This window comes from Phodopus roborovskii, unplaced genomic scaffold (genome assembly GCF_943737965.1).
Source record: "Phodopus roborovskii unplaced genomic scaffold, PHOROB, whole genome shotgun sequence".
Taxonomy (NCBI): Eukaryota; Metazoa; Chordata; class Mammalia; order Rodentia; family Cricetidae; genus Phodopus; species Phodopus roborovskii.
In genome coordinates, this window is record NW_026126448.1 from 17,514,947 (window position 1) to 17,540,063 (window position 25,117).

At 45.5% G+C, this 25,117-nt stretch overlaps 1 protein-coding gene across 1 annotated transcript; it reads left to right on the forward strand.

Moving 5' to 3' along the window:
* Bsdc1 (BSD domain containing 1) lies at window positions 1–25,024 on the forward strand. The gene is made up of 11 exons (XM_051188894.1): window positions 1–97; window positions 336–396; window positions 3,862–3,978; window positions 6,101–6,268; window positions 8,253–8,307; window positions 10,296–10,411; window positions 10,798–10,866; window positions 11,051–11,129; window positions 11,959–12,429; window positions 21,826–21,929; window positions 23,612–25,024. Exons 1-11 carry the CDS (start codon window positions 87–89, stop codon window positions 23,642–23,644), a joined length of 1,284 nt encoding a protein of 427 aa, XP_051044851.1. The 5' UTR covers window positions 1–86; the 3' UTR covers window positions 23,645–25,024.
* The last annotated feature ends 93 nt before the right edge of the window (window positions 25,025–25,117 follow it).

Below are 25,117 nucleotides of genomic sequence, written 5' to 3' on the forward strand. Positions count from 1 at the left end.
GAATGCGCTTGGGGGCGGAGCCTGAGGGGGCGGTGCCGTGTCGGAAGTCAAAGGTCGGTAAATAGTGGTGATGTCATGTAGGCAAGATGGCGGAAGGGTGAGCCTGTCGTTCCTCTCTGGCGTTGGGGCTTGCGTTCTCCCAGGGCTGGGGTAGTGGGCCAGGGTCCCTGTAAGGGACAGGCTGCCGGGGCGGGTGCGGACCGAGCTGAGAGGGCAGAGTGGAGGCGTGGTGCGAGGGGGTGGGGAAGGGGCCCGTGAAGCCTCACCCGCCGGCCGCAGCAGAGGGTGGGCAGGAGTCATACTGCAGGGCCTGCAGATGTGTCTGTCTTCCTCAGGGAGGACGTGGGGTGGTGGCGGAGCTGGCTGCAGCAGAGTTACCAGGCAGTCAAAGAAAAGGTAAGCAGGACCAGCACCCTTGCCTCGGCAGGGCTCTGCGCCGTCTCCTTGCAACCGGATCCAGCTAGCCCTGCCTGGGCTTTTCGAGCCTCTGTGAGGCCTTTTGGGAGAAAAGGATGAAACACCACCACAAACAACACCTTACTCTCACAGCAGTGTAAATATTAGAATATATGATAATCGCTACTCTCGAGTCAGGTTGGGAGGGTACAAACCTTAGCCAAACAGACACGGAAGGTCTCTTGAGACAGCTTAGTACGGTGGGGAGGCTGTCAGACAAAATAGCCTCGTAGTTACTGTTGTTAATACTGTGAAGAAAGTACCTAACATCTTGTCTAGGCTAGGGAGTCGTGAGCCAGGGAAGGCGTAGCAAAGAAGGTAAGAAGTAGGAACCCAGGTAGAGATGAGGGTTGCCGTACACACTGGTGCCTGTTGAGCCCTGCCTGCCTGAGTGAGTGGTCTGCAGAGGGATGGATTGATGGCCAGAGAGTGAAGACCTGGGAAATTGCTGCTACGTAATCCCCGGGAAGTAAGTAATGCTTGTCCCTGTAGTAGGCAGTGCCAGTGGGTACTCTGTACTGTCCCATGGTTTTTTTTTTTTTTTTTTTTTTTTTAAACCAGCCCAACTAAGTTGTGGGAAAGCTAATTACTATTTACCTCAAACAAATGAAGTGAGTCCTGCTTTAGGGCAGACTCCAAGAGGCTTCTGATCCTCAGTCAGCCCAGTACTTGGGAGCAAAAACAACTTTGTTCTCTCCCTGACCTGGGTAGTCTCTCTAACTACGGCCCAGCACAGTTGAGCATCTCCTGAGCTGTTTTGTTAAAGATGAAGAGGGAGGTCTTTACACTAAAGTTTACTCTGAATCTCAAAGTTGCATGCTCCTGCAAAGAAAGTGTAGTGTTCATTCGCAGGTGCTACTCAAGGGCTTCCTGTGTGTGTCAAGGCTCATCTCAGAACAAGAAGACTTAGTTTCTCCCTTTAGTTCCTTACATTTATGGGAACTTGGGCTAGTTATTTTTTTGTTGGTTTGGTTTGTTTTGAGACAGGGTCTCCTATGTAGACCAGGATGGTCTCAAACTCACAGAGATCTACGTGCCTCTGGAGTGCTGGGACTACACATTTGGCTTTGGCAAGTCTTTTAACCTTTCTAGGTTTTATTTCCTCACCTGTAAAGTGAAATAATTCCTGTCTAATTGGTTGTCATGAGGATTGAATGATATACAGAACACTAAGAACCATATGTAGCAATTTACTATACAAGCATTCACTCTTTTTATTAAGTACTGTAGGTAAAACATAGTCACCATCACCATTTTTCCCCGTTCTACCTTTTCTTGCTCTTTTGCTGCTTTCCTTCGTTTGCTTCCCATCCTGGCTCCCTTTGGATCAGTCACTTCCCTGCTCCCTTAGCATACATTGCCCCAGAGCCTACAACTTTGGGAGGGCCCTATAATCTGTCTTCCTCTGCTCCTGTCATGAGCCTCCTGTTCGAGCATCTGTACTATCCATCCAAGTCAATGCACAGGCACAGTGTTAGAGAAGGCATAATTGCCTCTTGTTCCAGTCTAGCAGTCTGGGCACTCCCCAACAAACCTTTTCATTTTCTTATTTTTCTCTTCCCCTTGACTTCAGTAACTCTTCCCTCAAAAGTTTTTGTTAAACAGGCTCACGGATTTTAAAACATGAGGTCACTAAGCTTGATCTCAATTCACTCTCACCCACCCCTGAAGCCACCACTATACACTTATCTGTAGTCACACTCGTTGCTCACTTGCCAGCCCCACTGGGTAGTTTTAGCCCTTATCTTTCTGGAACTTTCTACAGCAGTTGACACAAGTGCCCTCCTTGTCTGTCCCCTTTTAAAACTTTACTCGATTGAGCTCATGTTTCTCCGATGCCCTTTAAGGATGGAGCTCTGGGGATCTTTGTCCTTAGCTCACAACTGAATCTACTCTGCAGACTCTTACTATGGATCACCTCTCCTTGGGGATTATTCCTGTCACTTACTGGACAACTACCCAGATATCCTGTTCTCACCTTGACTGAGTACCTGAAACTATGCCAGTCACTAGAGAGACATATTAAAAATAAAAAGATGGTGCACAGCTTTAACCCAGCACTCCAGAGGCAGAGGCATGAGTGAGTTCCAAGCCAGCCTGGTCTACAGAACAAGTTCCAGGACAGCCAGGGCTACACAGAGAAACCTTGTCTAGAAAAACCAATAAATAAGTAAATAATAATTACATTTTATTTAGTAAACAGCCAGAGCTACATGGAGAAACTCTGTCTCAAAAGTAAAATAAACAGAAATGAAAATCTCATTGTGTCCCACCTGCTTCAACCCTTTAGTAGGTCCTCATTGTCCCATTCACAGTCATGTCAAGCCAATAAAAAGAGGCAGGCCCATCCCAGGGGGAGCCAGGCGTGTTGGTACACGCCTTTAATCCCAACACTTGGGAGGCAGAGGCAGGTGGATCTCTGAGTTCAAGGCCAGCTTGGTCTACAGAGTGAATTCCAGGACAGCAACACAGAGAAACCCTGTCTTGAAAAAAAACAAACAAAAACCCATGCTTTGGCTGGGCATGATGGTGCAGATCTGTAATCTGAGCGTGACATGTAGCACTTGGAAGGGAGGCAGAGGTGGAAAGATCAGCCAACATAGTGAAAGCTCAAGACAAAACAAAATTTCCTGTGATTGATCCATGTAAAATGAAAGGATTTGCAGAGTGGGGTGAGCATGATATAAGCAAGACAGACATAGCAGGCAGCTGAAGATCAGCTGGCTCAAGCTAGCGCTGAACAGGTTGGTTAAACAGGAGCAGATATCATTCAGTCCAAAGAAACTTGATAGACAGAATCTGGGACAGTGGAACTGTTTCAGAAGACTGGTGGGAGAATCCATCCTTCCTTGGAATAAAAAAAGAAAAGTCACATACATATATATTGCAGGAGTGTGGTGGTAGCCATAATCCCAGCACTTGGAAGACAGAGGCAGGTGGCTCTCTGTCAAGTCAGCCTGGTCTGTATAGTGAGTTCCAGGTCAGCCAGGAATAAAGTAAGACACTGTCTCAAAAATATTTTTAATTAAGAATTAACAAACCATATACATTTTATCATATTATTGGACATTTCAAGCAGGTAGGATTTAAAACATGTCTGTTTTGGAAGTGTTTAGAAAAAGTGTGTGTCTTCTTCCACTTCGCCACTCTGCTTTTGAGGTCATTTGATAGGAGAAAAACAATGACTACATGTGGCTCACTCCTGGGGACATAGTTATGAGTGCCTGGGCTAAAACTTTGGTCCTTATGCTAAATAGCAGGGGTTTCCCTCTCTGCTGCCAGGTAGTCCCTGGTGGTGAACTGGGACAAGTAAGTATTATTCCCAAGTCCCGGCTCTTGGGAACGTTTCCCAGACACATGGGGTGATGGAACCTGCTAGCTTTGTCATTTTTCTGTTTTCCATAGTCCACTGAAGCTTTGGAGTTCATGAAGCGGGACCTGACAGAATTTACCCAGGTGGTACAGCACGACACGGCCTGCACCATAGCAGCCACAGCCAGTGTGGTCAAGGAGAAGCTGGCAGTGAGTACTACCCACCTTGAGGGGCCACCCTCACAGTCTGGCCTGCCCTGGGACCCTGGTGGGGACCCCCAGCTTTGCCCTCATTAGGTGATTGCTTTCCCCTGTGTGGAGATAGGAATATTTTGAAGGAATTGTTTGTCAAGCAAATAAGCCATAGATAGTTTTTCCACGCCTATAGCATTTTAGCAGATGTTTTCCATTAACAAAATCATGCATTGTAGAAAACAGGTAAACAAATATGTGTTGTATGTGTGTATAAAACAAAAGTCTAGCCTAGAGATACCCAAAATCCCTTCCCTTGAAGGTAACTATAGTTAATTTAACTATCGTTAAATTGTTATTAGACCTCTATCTGTATTTTCTTTAAAAAAAACAAAAACTAGCCAGGCAGTGGTTGTTTATGCCTTTAGTCCTAGTGCTCAGGAGACAGAGGCAGGTGAATCTGAGTTTGAGGCCAGTCAGTCTGGGCTACAGAGTAAGTTCTAGGACAGCCAGGGTGACACAGAGAAACCTTGTCTCAAAAAAAACAAAAACACAACAAAACAAAAAAAATCAACTGAATATCATATCATTTAAAAAATATGTGTGTGTGTGTGTGTGGCTTATGTGTTTGTGTGTGCAAGTATGTGCCAAGTTAGAAGACAACATGTGGGAGTTATCTGATTCCAGGCCATCAAACCATCTTGTCAGCCCCGAATGCTTTTTTTTTTCCCCCTTTTGGTTTTTGGGGACAGGTTTTCCCTGAGTAACCCTGGCTGTCCTGGAACTCACTTTGTAGACCAGGGTGGCCTCAAACTCACAGAGGTCTGCCTGCATCTGCCTTCCAAGTGCTGTGATTAAAGGCGTTGTCCTCTGACCTCTGACTTCCATGTGTTTACCATGCTGCATACAGACACGAATCACACAATAATATTAAATTTTAAAAATTTGAGTGTAATCTTAGAGATTTCAAGTGTGAGGTCCAGGTAGTAGTGGTACCCACCTTTGATGCCAGCACTGGGGAGACAGAGGCAGGTGGATCTCTGTGAGTTCAAGGCCACCCTGGTCTACAGAGCAACACAGAGAAACCCTTTCTTTGGTAAATCAAAAAAAAAAAGAAAGAAAGAAAGAAAGAAAAAAAAAAAAAAGAAGAAGAAGAAAGAAAGAAAAGAAAAGGAGACAGATTGAGAGAGATATTGAGAGAGATGTCCTAAAGGCTGAATGGTGGTGGCCCACACCTTTAACGCCAGCACTCAGCACTCTGGAGACAGATCTCTATTAGTTCAAGGCTCACCTGGAAAAAAAAGAAAGAAAAGCCCTTCAGTCTTCTTACAGCCTGTTCTTACAGAGGCTCCCTCCTCTCAGGTGAATAGTTTGTGTAGCCTCCATAGAGAGCACCCGCTCACATGTACCCACACACATACACACACTAAGTTCTTTTATTTATTATTTTTTAAAAGAGATAATGCCAGTATACACCTGTAATCCCAACACTTGGCAGGTTGAGGCTGGAAGATTTTTAAATTTAGGTCAGCCTTGGTTACATAAAAAATTTTAGGTCTGCCTGGGCTATATATAGCAGGATTGTGTGTGTGTGTGTAAGTGTAAATGTGTACATTCATACATGTTTGTGTGGGCTTGAAAATATGTGCAGTTCACCTGCATCTAGAAACCAAAGGACAAGGTTGGGTGTTGTGTAACCACCACTTTGTTTTTTGAGACAGTGTCTCACTGGGCCTGAAGCTTGTCAGTCAGGCTAGACTTTGCCTCCATAGCTCTGTCACCACGCCTGGCTTGTTACATGAGTATGTAGGCTTGAACTCAGGTCCTCATGCTTGCACAGTAAGCACTTCTAACTGAGCCATCCCTAGCTCTCCTGCCAACTATTGATCAGCCTAGTTTGCCTTGATGCAACAATCAGTTGAAGCTCTCTTCATACCTACCTTGGCCCTGTTCAACATCCCCAGCTGGGACTGGAGGGCTCTACCTACCTGCTCCTCCAGACTGAGATGGGGAGGAGGAGTTTAAGCATGTCTCACACCCTCATAGTACTCCTCTCTCCTGATGCTTTCTTTACCTTCTAGACCCCAGAGTTCAACCTGCTCCTAGGACACTGTCTTCCTTTCTTTGGTTTTCTCTGCAGACTGAAGGCTCCTCAGGGGCAACAGAAAAAATGAAGAAGGGGTTATCTGACTTCTTAGGGGTGATCTCAGACACCTTTGCCCCCTCACCAGACAAAACCATCGACTGCGATGTCATCACCCTGATGGGCACACCCTCCGGCACAGCTGAGCCATATGATGGCACCAAGGTATTTGCTGACAGCCTTTGCTAGAGATTCGAAGCTTTGCCTACCAACCTTTTATCACTAAAGTAGTATATATGTGTTCAGGCTAAAAATATAAACAAAATTGTATAGTTGGAGAACATCAATAAAAAAGAAGGCCAGTGGTGGCACACACCTTTAATCTCAGCACTTGAGAGGCAGAGGCAGGTGGATCTCTGTGAGTGTGAGACCAGCCTGGTCTACAGAGTGACTTCTAGGGCAGCCAGGGGTATTACACAGAGAAATCCTGTCTTAAAAAAAAAAAAAAAATACAGGTGGTAGTGGATCCCAGCACTCAGAAGCAGAGGCAAGCAGATTTCTGAGTTTGAGTCAGCCTGGTCTACAAATGGAGTTCCAGGAGGGCCAGAGCTGCAACACAGAGAAACCCTGTCTTGAAAAGCCATAAGTAAGTAAAAATAATAAAGAGGATAATTACTTGGGTTTTTGTTTGTTTGGTTGGGTTTTGTTTTGTGTTTTGGGGGTTCCTAACCACTTTTCAGTGCCTTTAAACCCTTACACATGGGCATAAACCATTATTTGTTCAGTCACTTTCTGGTGCTTTGCATTTGGATTCCTTTCTGCTTTCAGCCATAGCAAGGACCCTGAGAAGAACATCTTTGGGGCATAATTTGTTTCATATTTGGTTTCTTCAGGACTAATTTCCACTAGAAATAAATGCACCAGTCAGAACCCATGAAGAGCAACTGTCTCCTGTTTCATGAATTCACAGGGTCATATCATGGCAATCAGGCCTTTGTTGCACCTTATCACGTTGGATTGCCATTCCAAACTTGCATTACTGGCACTATTTACTAACATGCTAGAGCGTTGGGATTTTAAATGATAAAAATCTAAGTTATCACAGTGACTCACCACTAAACTCAGTTGCTGAAGTTCCCATGCAGACAGCTGTGCTCTGTGTGGTGTGAGGAAGCAGGGCCTTTCTGTTTATCAGCTGAAATTGGGTTTCCTGTGGCCCTAGTGAAGCATGGCCTTACAGTGCATTTATTTGGTAGAGTGACTCTAAAATGTACTTTTTCTTTTCTCTTGTGCTGGGCCTAACTTTGTTCCCTGCTATGTTGGCTTTATACATGCTAAACAAGTGTTCCACCACAGAACCACATCTCAATGCAAGGTATTAATTATTGATGGGATTGTTATCATAGTCATCATCATTATTTGGTTTCTCAAGACAGGATTTCTCCATATAACCCTGGCTATACTGAAACTCAGTCTACAGACTAGGCTAACCTTAAACTCAAGAGATCCACCTACCTCTGTCTTTGCTGGGATTAAAAGTATGTACCACTATGCCTGGTTATTGTTGATGGATTTGTTGTTGTTGCTGTTTTGGTTTTTCAAAACAAGGTTTCTCTGTGTAGCCCTGCCTGTCCTGGAACTCATTTTATAGACCCAAGTGTAGGGACTAAGGGTCTGTGCTATCACTTCCCAGCATTGTTGATGGATTTTTCAAACTATTTATTTATTTATTTAGAGGCATAATCTCACTATATAATACTGGTTGGATTTAAACTCAGAATTTAGATCAGGCTGACCTAAAACTTAGAGATCTGCCTGTCTCTGCTTCTTGAGTGCTGGGTTAATAAAGGTGTTCATTACCATGCTCAGCCTTGTTGGATTTCAATTTGGGGATAATTAATTACATTATCTCACAATTTTCTCTTAAATTTGGACTTTATTAGCATAATTTCATTTGACATTTTAAAAATTTTACATATTTCAAAAGTTCTATATATAATTTTATTTAACCTACTTACTGTATTTTCTTAGTTCTCAGGGTTGGAATATTGGGTAAGAGATTTTTTTTCTGAGGGCCTTAGTTCTAGGGGCTAGCTGAGTGCCACTGTGATCATTAATAAGTGACTTGGAGTTTGGTGACCAACAAGGGGGAAGCTGTTGTGGCTGGTTTGATACTGTGTACAGAGGGAATTTTCTCTGTTGCTTACAGGCTCGCCTCTACAGTCTACAATCAGATCCGGCAACTTACTGCAACGAACCCGATGGTGAGGGGGCAGCAGTGGGAGTGAGCTTGTGGGGCAGGAAGATGGAGAAGATATGGCCTGTAGGGTCTCTATTCCACATGAAGGAGGCCAAGTAGTCCTACATACTGGAAACAGAGTAGGACCTGTATTGCCTTATACTCTATGCAGTAGGTTATTGTTCCCTTCCTCCCTGAATCTCAAGTATTTTAACCCTAACTCTGTCTCTTGAAGAGGCTTTGCTCTTATGATCCCTTGTCCTCTCTGGTCAGCTGTCTGCCATCCCTGCTGCCCCTCTCCCATGCTAAAAACAAACTAGAGATCAGAAGTGAGTTAAGCCTTCAAACTGCCCATTCCTTCAGAACCAGGCTGCAAAGAGAGAGGTGGGAGTCAAGGAGTCAAGCAGAGGGAGTAAAGAGTGGATTGACTCTTTCTGCAGAATGTGGGCAGTGGAGCCTAGCAGTAATGTTAGGAGTGGAAGGTTATTCAGGCAAGAACAGAGAGCCCATTTGGTGACACTGAATTAAATGAGGAGGTGAAGGCAGCAGCCAGGGAGCCAGTTGGGGAGGGCTTTGTGTCAGAGTAAGCAGTTTGTGTTTGGTCATGAAAGACTCATGGTAATGGTTCTAGACTTTTCTTTAGTCACAGAGCCATTAAAAATCTTTTGACAGGCAGATACAATAGTATACTCCTAAAATACCAGGTACTTGGAGGCTGAAGCAGAATAATTGAAAGATTGGGACTAGGCTGAGCTATGTGATGAGTTCAAAGCCAACTTGGGTAATTTAGCAAAACTTCGTACCAAAGTAAAAACAAAAAGGACTTGGGCTATGTGCCTAGCATATATACAAGGCCCTAGGCTTAATCTCCAATACCAGAAAAGTAAAAACAAACCAAATCAAAACCCTGATGGAAACGATGAGCCCTTTCTCTATCAAATTATGTTTAAGACCAGGCATAGTGGTACACGCTTTATTAATCCTGTAACTTGGGTGGGTGGTAGAGGTGGACAGATCTCTGTGAATTTGAGGCCATCATGGTCCATAGCAAGTTCCAGGCTAACCAGGGCCATGTAGTGAGACACTGGCTCAAAAAAACAAAAACATAAGTATACATATATATATATGTATGTGTTTGTGTGTATGTATGAGTGTGGGAATTCTTTGATCTCCTAAGATTTTCTGTGGACCCTGCCTTTAAAAGTTCACATTGTAGAGGACTGTTGAAGAGTCTTGATGCTCAAAGTGATCATGTTTTGCACTATGTAAAGTAGCCCATGAGGCCTTGTTGTAAAGGGTGGGACAAAGATGGGAAAGTAACGTAGGGATGCGGGATGCCTAGGGACCCCATGTCAGAGGTGAGGCCAGAGCCTAGGAGAAGCAGGCTGGATGGAGAGAGAAGTGTGCAACAGGAGAGTCAGAAGAAGTAGAAGCAGGGTGGGTGGGCAGGAAGGAGCTGGGATATATTCCGGGTTTCCAGCAGTAGCTGAGTGGGCGCAGACAGGAGCTTGTCTCATGACAGCAGTTGGATCTGGAGCCTAGGGTGTGTTCTGGGTTGCAAAGAAATAGGAATTGTCAGAGGAGGCCAAAATGGCTTAAGGGAGACTCATGAGAAAACACAAAGTGAGGGAAAGGCAGACCTAGACATTCAGAGGAGGAAAGGAGCAAAAAGGGGGAAGAGAGCCCTGGTCACATGGTATAAGGGTGGACAGAGGTGCAGCCGTGGGCTCTGACAGTGTGGCTCTACATTAAGCAAAGCTGTTCAGTAGCCAGCGCAGAGGACTGAAGTGGCAGCAGAGATAGGAGACCGTGGAGACTGGTCCTTTCTAGAGCTCCTGATCTTGGAAGAACCCATCCAACCTTGCCTGACTCTTTACCCCTTGTATAAAATGGCTTTGAAAACAACCCGTAAGCTTTCTTTACTGTTCCAGTCCAGGCTTAAGTGTTTTCTCTAGTCCCAGTGTTCTTTCCCTAGACACAGGGAACTGACCATCAGTGTCTGTCCCTCTGCAGGGCCCCCGGAGTTGTTTGACGCCTGGCTTTCCCAATTCTGCTTGGAGGAGAAGAAGGGGGAGATCTCAGAGCTCCTTGTAGGCAGCCCCTCCATCCGGGCCCTCTACACCAAGATGGTGAGGGCCCAGCCAGCAGGACCTCAGCTGGCTCCCAGCCTGAGGTATTGGGAAGTGGGAGGGACATGTGTAGTGGGAGGCCCTATACAGCCAGATGGACCATGTGCTGAGCAGAGAAGCTGCCAGGAAGAAGCTGATCTGCCAGGCTCCTGGCAGTCAGAATGGTGAGAAGTGGAAAGACCAGCAGGTCTATGGCAGTTCTATTCTCCTTCCTTGGCCAAGGTGGGTCTGGAAGGTGGGTCTGGTTGAAATTAGAGTAGGGTAGAGGGGCTTTGACAAGTACTGTAAGCCACTTCCTATGTCCACACTCTAGAGTGGCTGGGAGCAGACTGATAGGACTCTATACATCATTCCCAAGTTTTCACCTCCATTTCCTCTCCCTCCAGGTCCCAGCAGCTGTTTCCCATTCAGAATTCTGGCACCGGTATTTCTATAAAGTTCACCAGCTTGAACAGGTATGCTGGATTAATGGGGGAAACCCCCTGACTCAGCCCTGGGGGATGCAGGCTAGATTTTTGTCAAGGCAAGAAAGAGTTGAAGACTGTAGTCCTTTCTGGGGGTGCCAGGGGTTCTAGGGTCACGGTCAGGACCTGAGAGGAGGGTGCCCTAACCCCCTGGTCATTATTTTCCCACCCTCAGGAGCAAGCCCGGAGAGATGCCCTGAAGCAGCGGGCTGACCAGAGCATCTCTGAGGAGCCTAGGTGGGAAGAGGAAGAAGGTAAGAGGCCTTGAAATGAGGTGGGCAGGTGACAGGCTTATCTGTGTACTCTAGAATGCCTGAGAAGACATGGCATCCCTGGAAAATTAGGAAATGATATTGCATGCATGCTAAGCCATAAACGCTGACAAGGAGCTGTCACAAAGTTCTCGTGAGACCTAAAGTTTGGATAAGAAATCACATATGCCAGTTGGAACAGGTTGCCATGTCACATATGAACCTGCAATTGCATAGTTACTGAGGAATGCACTGAACATCTAGAGTCTCTCTCCCCAGCCCCCTTCTACATAAGACTGCAGGATTGTGGCTCAAGTGCCTAATACTCCAGAGGCAGAGGAAGGCAATTGCCTATGAGTTCAAGGCTAGCCTGGTCTACATAGTGGGGTCTAGGTCAGTCAGGGTTACATAGCAAGACCCTGTCTCAAAATAAAAGAGACAAGACTGTAGGTCAGGATGTGTTAAATACTTACACCATATGTTCAACCTCCACTAAGAGCTTGTTGTGTGGGTAGCCAGTGTCCCTTCTCAACAGTGAGGTGGCTTGCATAGGATGAAATAGAGTCTAGCCTGAACCCAGAGCAGATCCACCTCCAGGCCTTGGCTTTCAGCTGTCTTAGACCATCACAGGCTGTGTTGCTGGAGTCCAGCTCGGCCTCTGTATAAGTGAGGCTGACTGTCGGGGAATACCTGCAAAAGTACCCGTGCTGCAGTAGCACTGAGATACAGACTAGTCTTCATTGTAGTAAACACGACAGCATGTGCACATTCCAAGGCTGTCTTAGGTCTGACTAGGTTGCACTCCCCCTTTCCCCTGCGTTTCTCTCTATAGAGGAGCTCGAAGGCATTGCACCATCTCCAAAAGAGGCAAAGATTCCAAAAGAGACCAAAACCTCCACATCCCCTGAAGATGGACCTGGCCCCCAGAGCCCTTGTGAAGACACTCCAGTGGAACCACCTGCAGAGGTGACTCCATCAGAGAGCAGCGAGAGCATTTCCCTCGTGACACAGATTGCCAACCCTGCTGCTGCACCAGAGGCACCATTGCTGCCCAAAGACCTGTCCCAAAAGCTACTTGAGGCATCTTTAGAAGAACAGAGTCTGGCTGAGGATGAGGGTGAAACCGGACCTCCACCCCCAGTTCCCTCCAAGCCTCTCACCCCTGCCGGCCGAGCCAGCGGCCCAGAGCCCAGGCCTCCAGCCAGAGTAGACACCCTGAGAGAGGAGGCGCCCACAGACTTACGAGTATTCGAGCTGAACTCAGATAGTGGAAAGTCGACACCCTCCAACAATGGCAAGAAAGGTAGGTCTGGAGGCTTACATACAGGGGGCTAAATGAGCAGGGCAAGCAAGAGCTGCCTCCATGCATGTGTGTCTATGTATTGTGTCTGGGTACTTTGTCCAGTTTATACAGCATAGGAGCACTTACATTTCATCGATGATAATGGGGGGATATATATACATATATATGTATATACATACATATATATGTATATATATAGTCATACTTTATTAGCTAACATTTCTATGGTCTTTGAATGAAAGAGGCATTTAGAAATTGTTGGGGTCTTTTTGTTTGCTTGACTTTAACTTTTTGTTGTTTTATCTGCATGTATAATGTGTTGCACCATGTATATATAGTGTGTCTTAGTTAGGTTTTTATTTCTGAGAAGCAACATCGTGACGACGGCAACTCTTTTTTGTTTTTTTTTTTTTTTGTTTTGTTTTTCGGTGACAAGGTTTCTCTGTGAAACAGTCCTGGCTGTCCTGGAACTCTGTAGACCAGGCTGGCCTCAAACTCACAGAGATCTGCTACCTCTGCCTCCCAAGTGCTGAGATTAAAGGTGTGTGCAGCCACCACTTGACCATGGCAACCCTGATAAAGAAAACATTTAATTGGGGTGTAACCTTACAGTTTCAGGGTTCAGTACATTATCTTCATGGTGGGGAGCATGGCAGTGTGCAGGCAGACATAGTGCTGCCTACATCTTGATATGCAGGCCACAGGAAGACTGGGCATATCCTGAGCATAGGAAACCTCAAAGCCCACCCCCACAGCAACACACTTCCTCTAACAAGGTCATACCCACTCCAACAAAGCCACACCTAACAGTGCCTGCCCCTCCCTACGAGATTATGGGGGCCAGTTACATCCAAACCACCACAGAGTACCCACAGAGTCCAGGAGAACATTGGATCTCCCTTGGGACTAACGTTACAGGCCATTGTGAGCCATCATGTAGGTGCTGAGAATCAAACCCGGGTCCTCTAAGTAGCCAGTGCTCTTAACTTCTGAGCTTTTTGAGACAGGACCTCATTATGTAGTTCAGGCTGGCCTTAACTCTTGGATCCTTAGCTTCCCAAGTGGTAAAATAACAGGAACGAATCATCACCAGCCCAACATGGTAGAGTTCTTAAAATCAACAGAATGAAATTTATAATAGCCCAGTGCTAAAGGTCACATGATTTTGAATGTTTCCCTTTCCTCGGGTCCATATTTTTGTCTTCATTTTACAGATGAGGAAAATGGTATCTAGACATGTTAAAATAACTATTTTCCAATTAATTATGACTGAGGAGTGGAAAGCCTAGCTTCACACCCAGGTCTGTGTCTGCCTTGAGTCTATGTCATGCCCTTACATACACTTAGCCCATTTCTAGTCTTTTAAACAATTGAGCTTTGCCTCTGCTGGGGATCCCTGTGTGTTTTTAGAGGTCTTCTCCCTTGTAGAGCCCTAGCCACCTTTAACAGCAGGGCCTCAGCTCTCCCTGCATCATGGAGTCTGGCACTGGAGACTGCGTTTATGTGAAAGAGCAACTTTTTCAACTCCAGGAATTAAAGGCAAAAGTACGGCTGTCAGCTTTCTGTGTCTCCCAAGACCCTGCTGCAGATTGTCACCCCTTGACAAACATGCTGCCCTAAAGCTTGCCCCTCAGGTGAGATCTGGCCTGCAGCATTGTGACAGTTAGCTGCAGGAGATGGTAAATAGGCTCACCACAGCCCCACCCTGCTCCCTGACGGAAACGTCCAAGTTTCCAGGCTCTAACACAGTGCATCTGTTACACTTTGTTCAGTGACGTCATCCATTGAGCTCCTGCCTGCTCTTTATGAGACACTGAGGGGGGTGGGGCAGAAGGGACAGCCTTTGTGATGAAACATGAGCAGTATGGGACAGGTTTTGATACTGGAGGCATTCAGAGAAAGGAGGACTCTGAGCATCAGCAGTGATTCATCAAGGAGACAGGTGGAGAGTTGGGCAGGTGCTGGGAAGTCATAGTCCAGCTTGAGGGGACGTGTTAAGGGTTTGTGACTGAAGCCTCCCTCCCAAACTTTTCTTGGGTTAGGGAAAAACAGAATGGTGGGAAAGCTGGTTCTCTTGCTTACTTGTATTTTTTAAATATTTTTATTTAAAAATATTTTTATTTATTTATTTTGAGACTGAGTCTCATTGTGTACTCCTGACTGGTCTGGAATTTGCTATATAGACCAGGCTGGCCTGGGATTTACAGAGCTCCATCTGCTTCTGTCTCCCAAGTGCTAGAATTAGAGGTGTGTGCCTCCAAACCCAGCCTAAGCAGGTTCTTAAGTAGCAGTTGAGAACTTAGCATCTTAAGCTGGCTCAGCTACAGAGCAGAGGCTCCAGTCTGATGATAAACCCCAGCTGCACTCATAAGTCATGCAACTTTAGAAAAGTTACTGCTTTCTCTTCTCTCAGTGGAAATTGTTTCAGATAGCCCTCACTCAGGGGAGCAACTGCTGAGGGGAAATGGTGGTAGATTGCTTTCTATTACTGTGAAAAACGCCATGACTAGAAGTAACTTAATGGGGAGGTTTTATTTCATTTTATATGTCCAGGAACCAGTCCATCACAGAAGGAAGTGATGCTTACTACAAGGTAGGAGCTCAAGGCAAGAACGGGAGTCAGGAGCTGATACACAGGCATTGGAGGATGCTGCTTATTGGCTTGCTCAGTCTGTTTTCTCATACACCCAAGAACCACCTTCCCACCATATTGCCATCCACTGTGGGCTGAGCCCTCCCACTTCAATCATCAGTCAAAAAAATGCCCACTGAATGCCCTGCATAAGCAAGGCAGTTTCTCCATTAAGGTGTCCTCTTCTTTGATGACACTGATTGTAGCTGTATCAAGTAGGCAAAAACAAAACAAAAAACTAACCAACATAGTGATAATGATAGGTTATATTCTCTAAGTGTTTTGTTTATTTGTTTGAGATAGGGTTTCTCTGTGTAACAGTCCTGTATGTCCTGGAACTCACTTTGTAGACCTGGCTGGCTTTGAACTCACAGAGATCCACCTGCCTCTGCTTGCCAATTTTGGGATTAAAGGCATGTGCCACTACTACCCAGCTTCCACCTCCTTTTTCAAAGATTTGTTTTAGTTTTTGTTTATATCATTGTATATGCTTGTGTACATTCAGGTACTCGTGGAGGTCAGAAGGTGTAATCATATCTCTTGTAATTGAAGTTACAAGTGTTTGTGAGCCACCTGATATGGATACTGGGGTCTAAACTCAGGACCTCTGGTAGAATAGTAAGCCCTCACCACCCCTAGCCCTTTCCCCACCCCTGGCCTTGAAAACATGATCCTTTGCCTTTGCCTCCTAAGTGATGGGATTACAGCCATATGCCATCAGGCCTGGCACCCTTGTCCTTATGCCCAGCCACATTTGCTTGCTTCGTTGCAGGTACAGATTACACGAATGTTGAGAGTAATGAGATTTCAAGTTTAGCCAGGTAAAATAAAAAGAAAATGACCAGAAATGTGAAAGAAACAAGCTGAGCCTGCTAGTACACATCTCTAATCCTAGTACTGAGGAGGCAGAGGCAAGAGAATGAGTTCAGTGTCTTCCTAGGCTACATGAGACCCTGTGTGGGGAAGAAAAAGTAAAAAGATAAGAACAATTCCCTGTGAAATCTCAGGTAAGGGATGGGACTGATTCCTACATGGTAGCTCACAACCAACCAGAAATCAGATCCAGAGATCTGACTCCCTCTTCTGACCTCTGGGCACCAGACATGTATGTGGTACACATACATACGTGTGTACATACATACATACATACAACATAAAGTAAAACACTCATGCACATAAAGTATACGAATAAATAAATCTTTAAAAAATAAGAACCAGCTTGTGGGGATGGAGAGGTGGCTTAGCAGTTGACAGCACACACTGCTCTTGCAGAGGACCTGGCTTCATTTCCTAGCACCCGCATCTCAGGAGGATTAAGTCATCTGTAACTCCAGTTCCAGGTATCTGGTGCCCTCTTCTGGTCGTTGTGAGTAACTGTACTCACAAGCACAAACCCACCCACAGACACATACAAATACACATGATTAAAAATAAATCTGTAAGGCCAGGCACAGTAGCACACACCTTTAATCCCAGCACTCAGGAGGCAGAGGCAGGTGGATCTCTGAGTTCCAGGACAGCCTCCAAAACTACACAGAGAAACAACCCTGTCTCGAAAAACCAGAAAAAAAGAATTATGGTTCCATTTGGAATTGGGCTACAAAGCAGGTGATCAGAGAATAATTGGAGGTTATACAGAGTTGACATTATATGGGAAGTAACACTAATGCTCTTAATCGTACTATTGTACACCCTTCCATGCACTCGGCCTTGGATATAATATCCCCTGAAACATGTGTTAGGGGAAGCCAGGGACTAGCACTAGACTAGAACAATGGAAATAGTACAGGGAGGGAAAGTTTTTGAGTGTGGTGGTACTAGAAATTGAACCCAGGACTTCACAAATAATAAAAACTATTTTTTTGAGATTTATGTATGTCCTAGAACTCACTCTATGTAGACCAGGCTGGCCTTGAACTCAGAGATCCACCTGCCTCTGCCTCCTGAGTGCTGGGATTAAAGGCGTGTGTCACCATTGCCTTATGACTTTTTTAAATTATTATTTTAGACTTATTTCTACTTATGTGTGTTTGCATGTGTGTCTATGCAGCACATCTATGCCTGGTGTCTCAGACACCCCGGAAACTGAATTTATTGACAGCTGTGAGATGCTATGTGGGTTCTGGGATCTGAGCCCGGGTCCTCTGCAAGCGCAGCAAGTGCTCTTCACTGCTGAACCCCTGTTTTGTTTTCTTTCACTTTGGTTTTTACTATTTTTGATTATCTGTGTGTGTATGTGTCCATGAATGCAGGTAGCTGCAGAGGCCAAAATAATAGGGTATCAGATCCCCTATAGCTGGAGTGTCAGCTGATTGTTTAAGTCCCTGACGTGAGTGCTGGGAAATTAACCAAGGTCCACAGCAAAAGCAGTATACATTCATAATTGCTGAGCCATCTTTACATACAGCCTGAGCTTTGCTTGAACTCTTGATCCTCTTGCCTCTGTCTTTCAAGTTCTGGGTTTACAAGTGTGTGTCAGCACACGTACATGAATGTTCTTTGTTCTTGTCATCCCTCTCCTGTGCTAGAAGAAAATCTTAAAAGGTGACGTTTTATGCCAGCTGTGCTACATAGCGGGCCTGTCTCCAGAACCCCGAGGTCTGGGCATGGGAGTTGTATTTGATCCCCGGCAACACTAAGATGGAGAGGGAAACAAAAAGACTTGGGTACTGATTCCCTTTTCCTCTTAACCCATACCACAGCCTAGGTTGACACAGGCTGGATGTGTGGGCAGCTGGATCTTTGCTCCAAGTAAGAACAGGAAAGGGAGTTGGGATGAGTGTGTGGCCTATAGCCCTGAGCTACAGGCCCTTCTTCACCATTACCTGTGCAACCTGTTTTTAGTCTCCATTTATCTGAGGAAGCAGAAAACTGTGGGTGATAGTGCCTTCAGGTTAGTAATTACCTAGAAAAACAAAACAGACTCCATCATGAAGTCTTAACATTCTTAGACTTATCTTGTAACATGCCCCTTGTGTGACAGGACAGAGCGGTTCACATCTGTGCCAACAGTCTTCATTCTGTCGTGTATAACTCAGGACTGTTGACAGCTGTCCTAGAAGGTGGATGTGAAATGCCCCCAGCTGATGCATTTCCATTTCTGGGCAATGCTAACGCATTTTAAGTCTGAAGGGATCAAGTTCAAGAGATCAGGGGAGGCTGTCATGGCCACAGCCACGTGAGGAATTGGCCTGAAATCTGCCTTTGGCCCACAGGAAGCCACACTGACAAACAGATGGGTGTCCTGAAGGCACAGCACAAGGAGGCTTTGGATACAGGATCAGAACTTGAATCTTGGCTGTGGGTCTGCTCTGACTTGCAGTGGGACCACATGTGAGATAAGACCTTTGAAAGAAATATGGCCGTACTTCTCCATTTGTTAAATATTGACTACATTCAACATGTAATTGGCACTGTTGTTTCTCAAACAGCAAGCTCATGTCTTTATAGAATTTACCAGGATATCTAACACAGAATCCTGAGCTACGGCTGGCCTGCTGAGTCAAAATGCAGGGCAGGGAAGAATCTGTGTTCTGCAGTGGTCCTTGCAAACATGGTGGTTTAAGACTGGATTTTGTGTCCTAGGCTGGCTTTGAACCCACTAAGTAGCTGAAGATGAATGGAAATGGCTGACCTTCCTGTCTCTTTCTCTTAAGTGCTGAGATAACAGGGTATGTCACCACACCTGGTTTTTGTTTTCAGTGCTGGGGATCGAACCTAGGACTTTGTACATGCTAAGTGCTTTTGCAACTGAGCTACTTTCCAGATCTTTTTCCAGCATATTTAAATAATTTGCAGTGCAGAATAATTTGTTCAATACTACACGGTAGGTATAATGATCAGCCCAGGTGTGCCAGGCTCTGAGACATTAATTACCCTGGGTGGTGGGAAAGAGACCATGAAAAGACCATTGTGTAGAATGTACAGCAGCACAGCTATTTTTGCAGTTCATCTTACTGATAATTTTGACATATATGGTTTCAATATTGCCTAGAAGAAATATTGTGCAAGTATGGTTAAAGCAGTTGTTGCACTGGAGCAGAGTCACACGAAGCAACAGATGATAAACTTTGAGCAGGGTCAGGTCATACTTAACTGTGAGCTCTTTGAGCCATAGGCCCTCTGCTGACACTGTTGAGCTCTGCAGCCACTATATGACAGACAGCACCTGAAGACAACATTTAAACAAGGGACAGGGATGTGTTCCAATTTTTTTGTTGCTTATTTTTTGGTTTTGAGACAATTTTTTTTGAAGTTTTGTATTTTTAACTTACTTATGAAACAGGGCCTCAGTCTCAAAACACCAAAAAACAGAATGTATCATTTAAAAGATTGTGTGTGTGTGTGTGTGTGTGTTCGCCTGCATGTATGTCAGTGTTCTAGATATGTCTAGTGCCCTTAGAGGTAGGAGAGGAGTGTTGGATCCCCTGGAACTGGAGTTACGGAAGGTCGTGAGATGTCTTGTGGATGTTGAGAAAAGAATCAGGTCCTCTGCAAGAGTAACAAGTGCAGCTGGGCGTTGGTGGACACGCCTTTAATCCCAGCACTCGGGAGGCAGAGACAGGTGGATCTCTGAGTTCCAGGCCAGCCTGGTCTACATAGTGAGTTCCAGGACAGGCTCCAAAGCAATACAGAGAAACCCTGTCTTGAAAAGGAAAAAAAAGAGTAATAAGTGCTTTTAACCACTGAGCCATCTCTCCAGCCCTGAGAGAGAGAGAGAGAGTTGGGTTTGTGCATGTAAGCATGAGTGCAGCCTTTGTAGGTGAGATCTCCTGGAGCTAGCGTTACTGGCAGTTGTAAGATGCTTGATTTGGGTTCTGGAAACAACTTGAGTTCTCTTCAAGAGCAGTATACGTTCTTAACCACTGAGCCATCTCTCTAGATGACCCCTCCCCATTTTGTGTGTGTGTGTGTGTGTGTGTGTGTGTGTGTGGTGTGTGCATGCATAACTATGCATGAACAAGCTTGGAGTGAGAGAATAACTTGTGAGTTGGTTCTCTTTGCTGTCATGTGAGTTTTAGGGATTGAACTTAGGTTGTTAGACTTGACAATAAGCATCCACTGAGCCATTCTGCAGGCCTCTGTGTTCCATAGAAACAGTGGATTGGATTTGATCCATGTGCAATAGTTGTCCAGCTGCTGACTTAGATAAAAGGCCTTAGAATGTAGGTATCTACTTGATATTCTAGGCAACAGGGACTGTAGAAGGAAAAAAATACAACTATTCCTGTCCTCTTGGAGCTTGTGTTTATACTCTTTATTATTAAATAATAAACATAGTTAGCCTGAGTATATATTAGAAAATAAATGCAATGGAAAAAAAGAGCAGAGTGAAGAGAAAGGGCTGTGATTTAAATAACATGGTAGTTTGCCTCGCTTGCAGGAAGCCTTGGGTTTGATCCTCAAACCTGCATGAACCAAGCACAGATACTCACATTATAATCCCAACACTTAGAAAGTAGAGGAAAAGCTGGGTGTTGGGAGCACACACCTTTAGTCCCAGCACTTGGGAGGCAGAGGCAGGCGGATCTCTGTGAGTTCAAGGCCAGTCTGGTCTACAGAGTGAGTTCCTGGACAGGCTCCAAAGCTACACAGAGAAACCCTGTCTAGAAAAACAAAAAACAAACAAACAAAAAAGTAGAGGAAGGAGGGTCTTCAGCTACATAGTGAGTTTTGAGGCCAGATCCCATCTCAACAAATTATAAATAGGGCTTGTGGGGGTGGGGGTTGTTTATGGTGGTGATGCATACCTTTGATTCCAGCATTCAGGACACAGGCAGACAGTTCTCTGTGAGTTTGACGCTAGTCTGGTCTATGTGAGTTCCAGGACAGCCAGGACTACACAGAGAAACCCTATCTAGAAACAAAAAACCCAAAAAAATTATAAATAGGATAATATAGGTGTGTCATCTAGATGGTGGTTCCAGGCTTACAATCCCAGCACTTGAGAGACTGAGGCAGGATTATGAGTTTGAGGCTAAGTCTGGGCTACATAATAGACCTGTTTCAAAGTCCTAGCACTTAGAAGAGGTAGGAAACTCCACTGCTGTTATAGCATTTTTATGCATATGTACTAAGTATTTTAGTCATAATGACCTCCCATTACCCTCTGTTTTTCATGTGAATTCATAAGTTAAATTAAGAGTACTTACCAGAGCCTAGGTAAGAAGCTACTTATAGGATCATGGACAGTTTACCAGTACTACTGGAGAAACTGCCTCTGCCTTCCAAGTGCTAGAGAGCCAGCAGATGTCCCCACACCTGGCTTTATGCAATCCTAGGGACAGAACCCAGGGCTTTGTGGATATAGGCAAACACTGAGCTATACCCCTAACCCAAAGTGTAAGAGTGTGTGTGTTACTAGGGATTTAACTAGACCTTGGTTGTCTTGTATAAGTGTGTTACTCCTGAGTGATATCCCTTACAAAGCTGAATTTTTTATTGCTTTCAGGGTTTTCCCATAAGAATTCTACAAGTAAAATCATTGAGCCCAATTGAACATTATTCAAAAGATGTTATATTATGTCATCCCCCCCCTTAAAGATTGCCAGCATTCGGGCAGCAGAAGCAGGCAGATCTCTGTGTTCGAGGCCAGCCTGGTCTACAAAGCATATTGCAGGACAGCCAGAGCTGATACATAGAAACTCTATGTCGAAAAGCAAACAAAAAGATTGGCAGCATACACACACAAGCGAGTGTGCATACTAACCATCTTTAGACACTCCTTGTCACTGGGTGCTTATTACATGTGGTTATGATTCCAGGCTCAAGCACGGACATCAGTGAGGATTGGGAGAAGGACTTTGACTTGGACATGACTGAAGAAGAAGTGCAGATGGCACTTTCCAAAGTGGATGCCTCAGAGGAGGTAAGTGCTCTGGTCCTTTCCCAACAAACCTTGCTGCCCTGCTGTTGCTCCCTGCATCCAGCTGAGCTAATGCCTGCAGGAAGGGATGCTGCTGCTCAGTCCTAGGCTGGATGCATGAATGAGCCCTTGACCTTAGGTCTGTATCACAGTCACCCAAGGAACAAGAAGAAAACAGATGCTGAGCCGAGCATGCTGACACACTCCCAGTATAAGCACAGTGCTCAGGAAGACACAGAGATTACTGTCGGGAGTACACAGAAAATTCAGGCTGACCTGGGCCTGGATTAAAATAGAGAAAGATATAGTATAGATGCTGAAGCCTGACCCTGGTCTGGTGACTTACAGGACCTTAGCAGGTTCCTGGCCTTGAAGACAGAAGACCTTTGAGAGCAAGTCATTTAACCTCTTTTCTCATCTAAATATAGGATTGAAACTAGCTGGCTTTGAAGCTTTAGCAAGGTAAATCATGTAAACACTGTAAGGTCCTGCCTGTCATGATGGCATCCAGTAGATAAAACCCATCCCTGCTATTCAGTTTAAATGAACCTTTCATTGTTTTCATTCTTTGCTGCCTCCCAAATCAAGAGTTGACCCAGTTCCAGCCAGAAATGATGGTGCACACCATTAGTTCCACCGCTCAGGAGACAGAGGCACACAGATCTCTGAGTTTGAGTTCAAGGACAGCCTGGTTACATATCAAGTTCTAGAACAACTAGGGCTACACAAGAGGTTCTGTCTCAAAACAAAACAGAGTTAGAGAGACATAGGATCTGAGTCTATTTCCTTTTCTCCTCTCTTGTTCTCTTTTCCCTCTTCCTTCCTCCCTGATCTCCTTTTCTTTCCGTTTTCCCTCAATGACTCACTATATCCCAGGTTGGTCATGAATTTATGTCAATTCTCTTGCCTTAGGCATGAACCACCAGGCTCAATGAGAAGGACCTGGTTTTTCATATTGAAAAGCTGGGGAATTAATGACCTATTCCTCACTATTACAGAAGACCTCATGTCCTGTTAGTCCTTAAGGGTTTGCTGGTTTGTCTTTTAGCTCTCTATAGAACCTGATATGCTTGGCCGAGAATGTGACTATGTGTTCAACAGGAGGTTCCGAGTTTGGTCCCCAGCCCTGAAAGAATGAGCAAACATACAGAACCTCCTGCTTAATCCCACTGCAGCAAGAGTCAGCTGAAAACAGCCCATGAGAGACAGGGCAAGAGCAAAGCTTGGGCGATAAGTCAGGGTGCAGAGCCCCTGGAGAAGACCTTGTGCAAAGAGAACATAAATGTAGCAGGAGGAAGAAAGAGTCCCTAAAGCTTGCATGACGCCTTTAACATTGACGAAAGAACAAGTTTTAGCTGTGTTAGCACTTGCAGCATGCTGCTGCCCTGCTCACAGCCACAGTGCCCCTCTCAGCGCTTGGCTTTAAGATGCTTACATAGCCTTTGTCTGCTCAGCAGGAAGCGGTTCAAGCAGACCATCCAGCAGAGCTGGGTTTAGTTGGTGGAAGCCGAAGGAAGGAAGCCCCTCCTTCAGTAGTATGCACGTGTTCTCCAGTGTACTCCCTAAAGCTAGGGATCACTTGTGCAGATTCCAGTGGTAGCCTTGCTTGGGGGGGGGGGGGCCTCTGGGCTTGACTCAGAGGAGTTAAGTGTGTTTGTGCTCTCATTATCTTCTCACCTTTGCAGCTGGAAGATGCTGAGTGGGAGGACTGGGAATGAGGGGAGCCGGAGCAAGCAGCTCCCCAACTCACAGCACATCCCACCTCCCTCGCTCGCTCATCTCAGCCAGCCTTGGAAGACACTGAGAATGTCCCCCCAAACGGCCTCTGCCATCCAGAAGTCGGTACAGATTCTGGTGGCTCCCTTCTGGCCTTCTGCTCACACCTTGGAAGAGCCTTTCTAAATACAAATCCAGAAGTCTGACTTGTGCCAACCTTAGGATGACCCAAAAGGAGGACCTGTACCCCATCACCGGAGAGCCTGCATTTCCCTACTGTTCTAGGGACCCCTTCTGGGAAACCTGGGGTAGCTGTCTTCTGCACAGACCAGAGCTGAAGCACCGGTCTCTGAGGAGGCCAAGATAAAGCATTCTATCCCATAAGCTAGTAAGCTAACAAGGAAGGCTATGGCTCCTGCCCTTGACAGCATTTTGGTTCCTGTCCCAGTGAATGAGAGGCAATCATCTCTGGGAAATTTGCCTCTCTCTGGAATCTCCCTCCCAAGCGTTTTCCACTCCTGGAAAGGTCCTATGGGTTCAGAATCTCAATACCAAACCTTGACTCTCCTTTAGCCCACACTGGGATATCCCTACATCTTCCCAGGGCTTGTTCATGTCAGATGCACCCAAGTCCTTAGCCTAGCTGTGCCACTGCAAGAGTCTGCTCTTGCAATTTCCCTCCCTCCCCAAGAAGGGAGGAGCCACCTTCAGGCCCTTCTGAGTATTACCTGGTTGGATACCTGCTCTGAGCAGGTACCTACCTTGACTCCCATAGCTTAGGACATAAGCCAGCTATGAGCTCTATGAAGTGGTGAGCAGAAGAGAGTACCCACAGTCCAGCAGCAAGCCAGCTCCTCCCAAGTCCTCTGCACCTGAAGCGATGTGCTGGGCAAGCACCCTGAGACTTGGCCGTCTCCTGCACAGTCCTCCTTCCTGAAGACATTCAGCCTGGGGCTCAGTGAGGGCCACACAGAGACCCGGTGCTCCACAGACGCCATTCTAGTGATTCTCCGCACTGGTGCATATACCAGTGACTTATTTAAAGGGATCTTGTCAGGGGCACCGTGAATGGTGGGCACTTCAAACCTTCAGTGAAGGGCTAGGATGGAGAGAATGCTAATTTTTTTTTTTTTTTTGATGGGATGGGGTTTTCTCTTTGTAATTATTTTAGTTTAATTAACCTTTTGGTTGTTTGTGCAATATTATATATTTTAAATTATAATGCATCTCCCCAGAGTATTTTGTAGCTGGGAAAAGAAAAAAAAAAAAAAAAAGGAAAAATTCTAACAGCTGTTAGTTTTATAATTAAAAAGGAACAAAAAAAAGTTTGTCCTGAACCTTTTACAGATTTGCCGTAACAGCATTAAAGTGATTGAACAGAAGCCAGAAGTGTCTGGGGATGTTTCTGTCCCCCTGGACAGCCATACTGGTGGGGATAGCTGGCCCCTGAGGCTCTGGTCTGAGAAAGGGATGAG

Excerpts from the sequence above, each read along its gene's own strand:
- Bsdc1 (XM_051188894.1), top strand. Across the intron at positions 6,269-8,252 it reads AGCCATATGATGGCACCAAG|GCTCGCCTCTACAGTCTACA; the intron begins GTATTTGCTGAC and ends TGTTGCTTACAG. Across the intron at positions 8,308-10,295 it reads TTACTGCAACGAACCCGATG|GGCCCCCGGAGTTGTTTGAC; the intron begins GTGAGGGGGCAG and ends GTCCCTCTGCAG.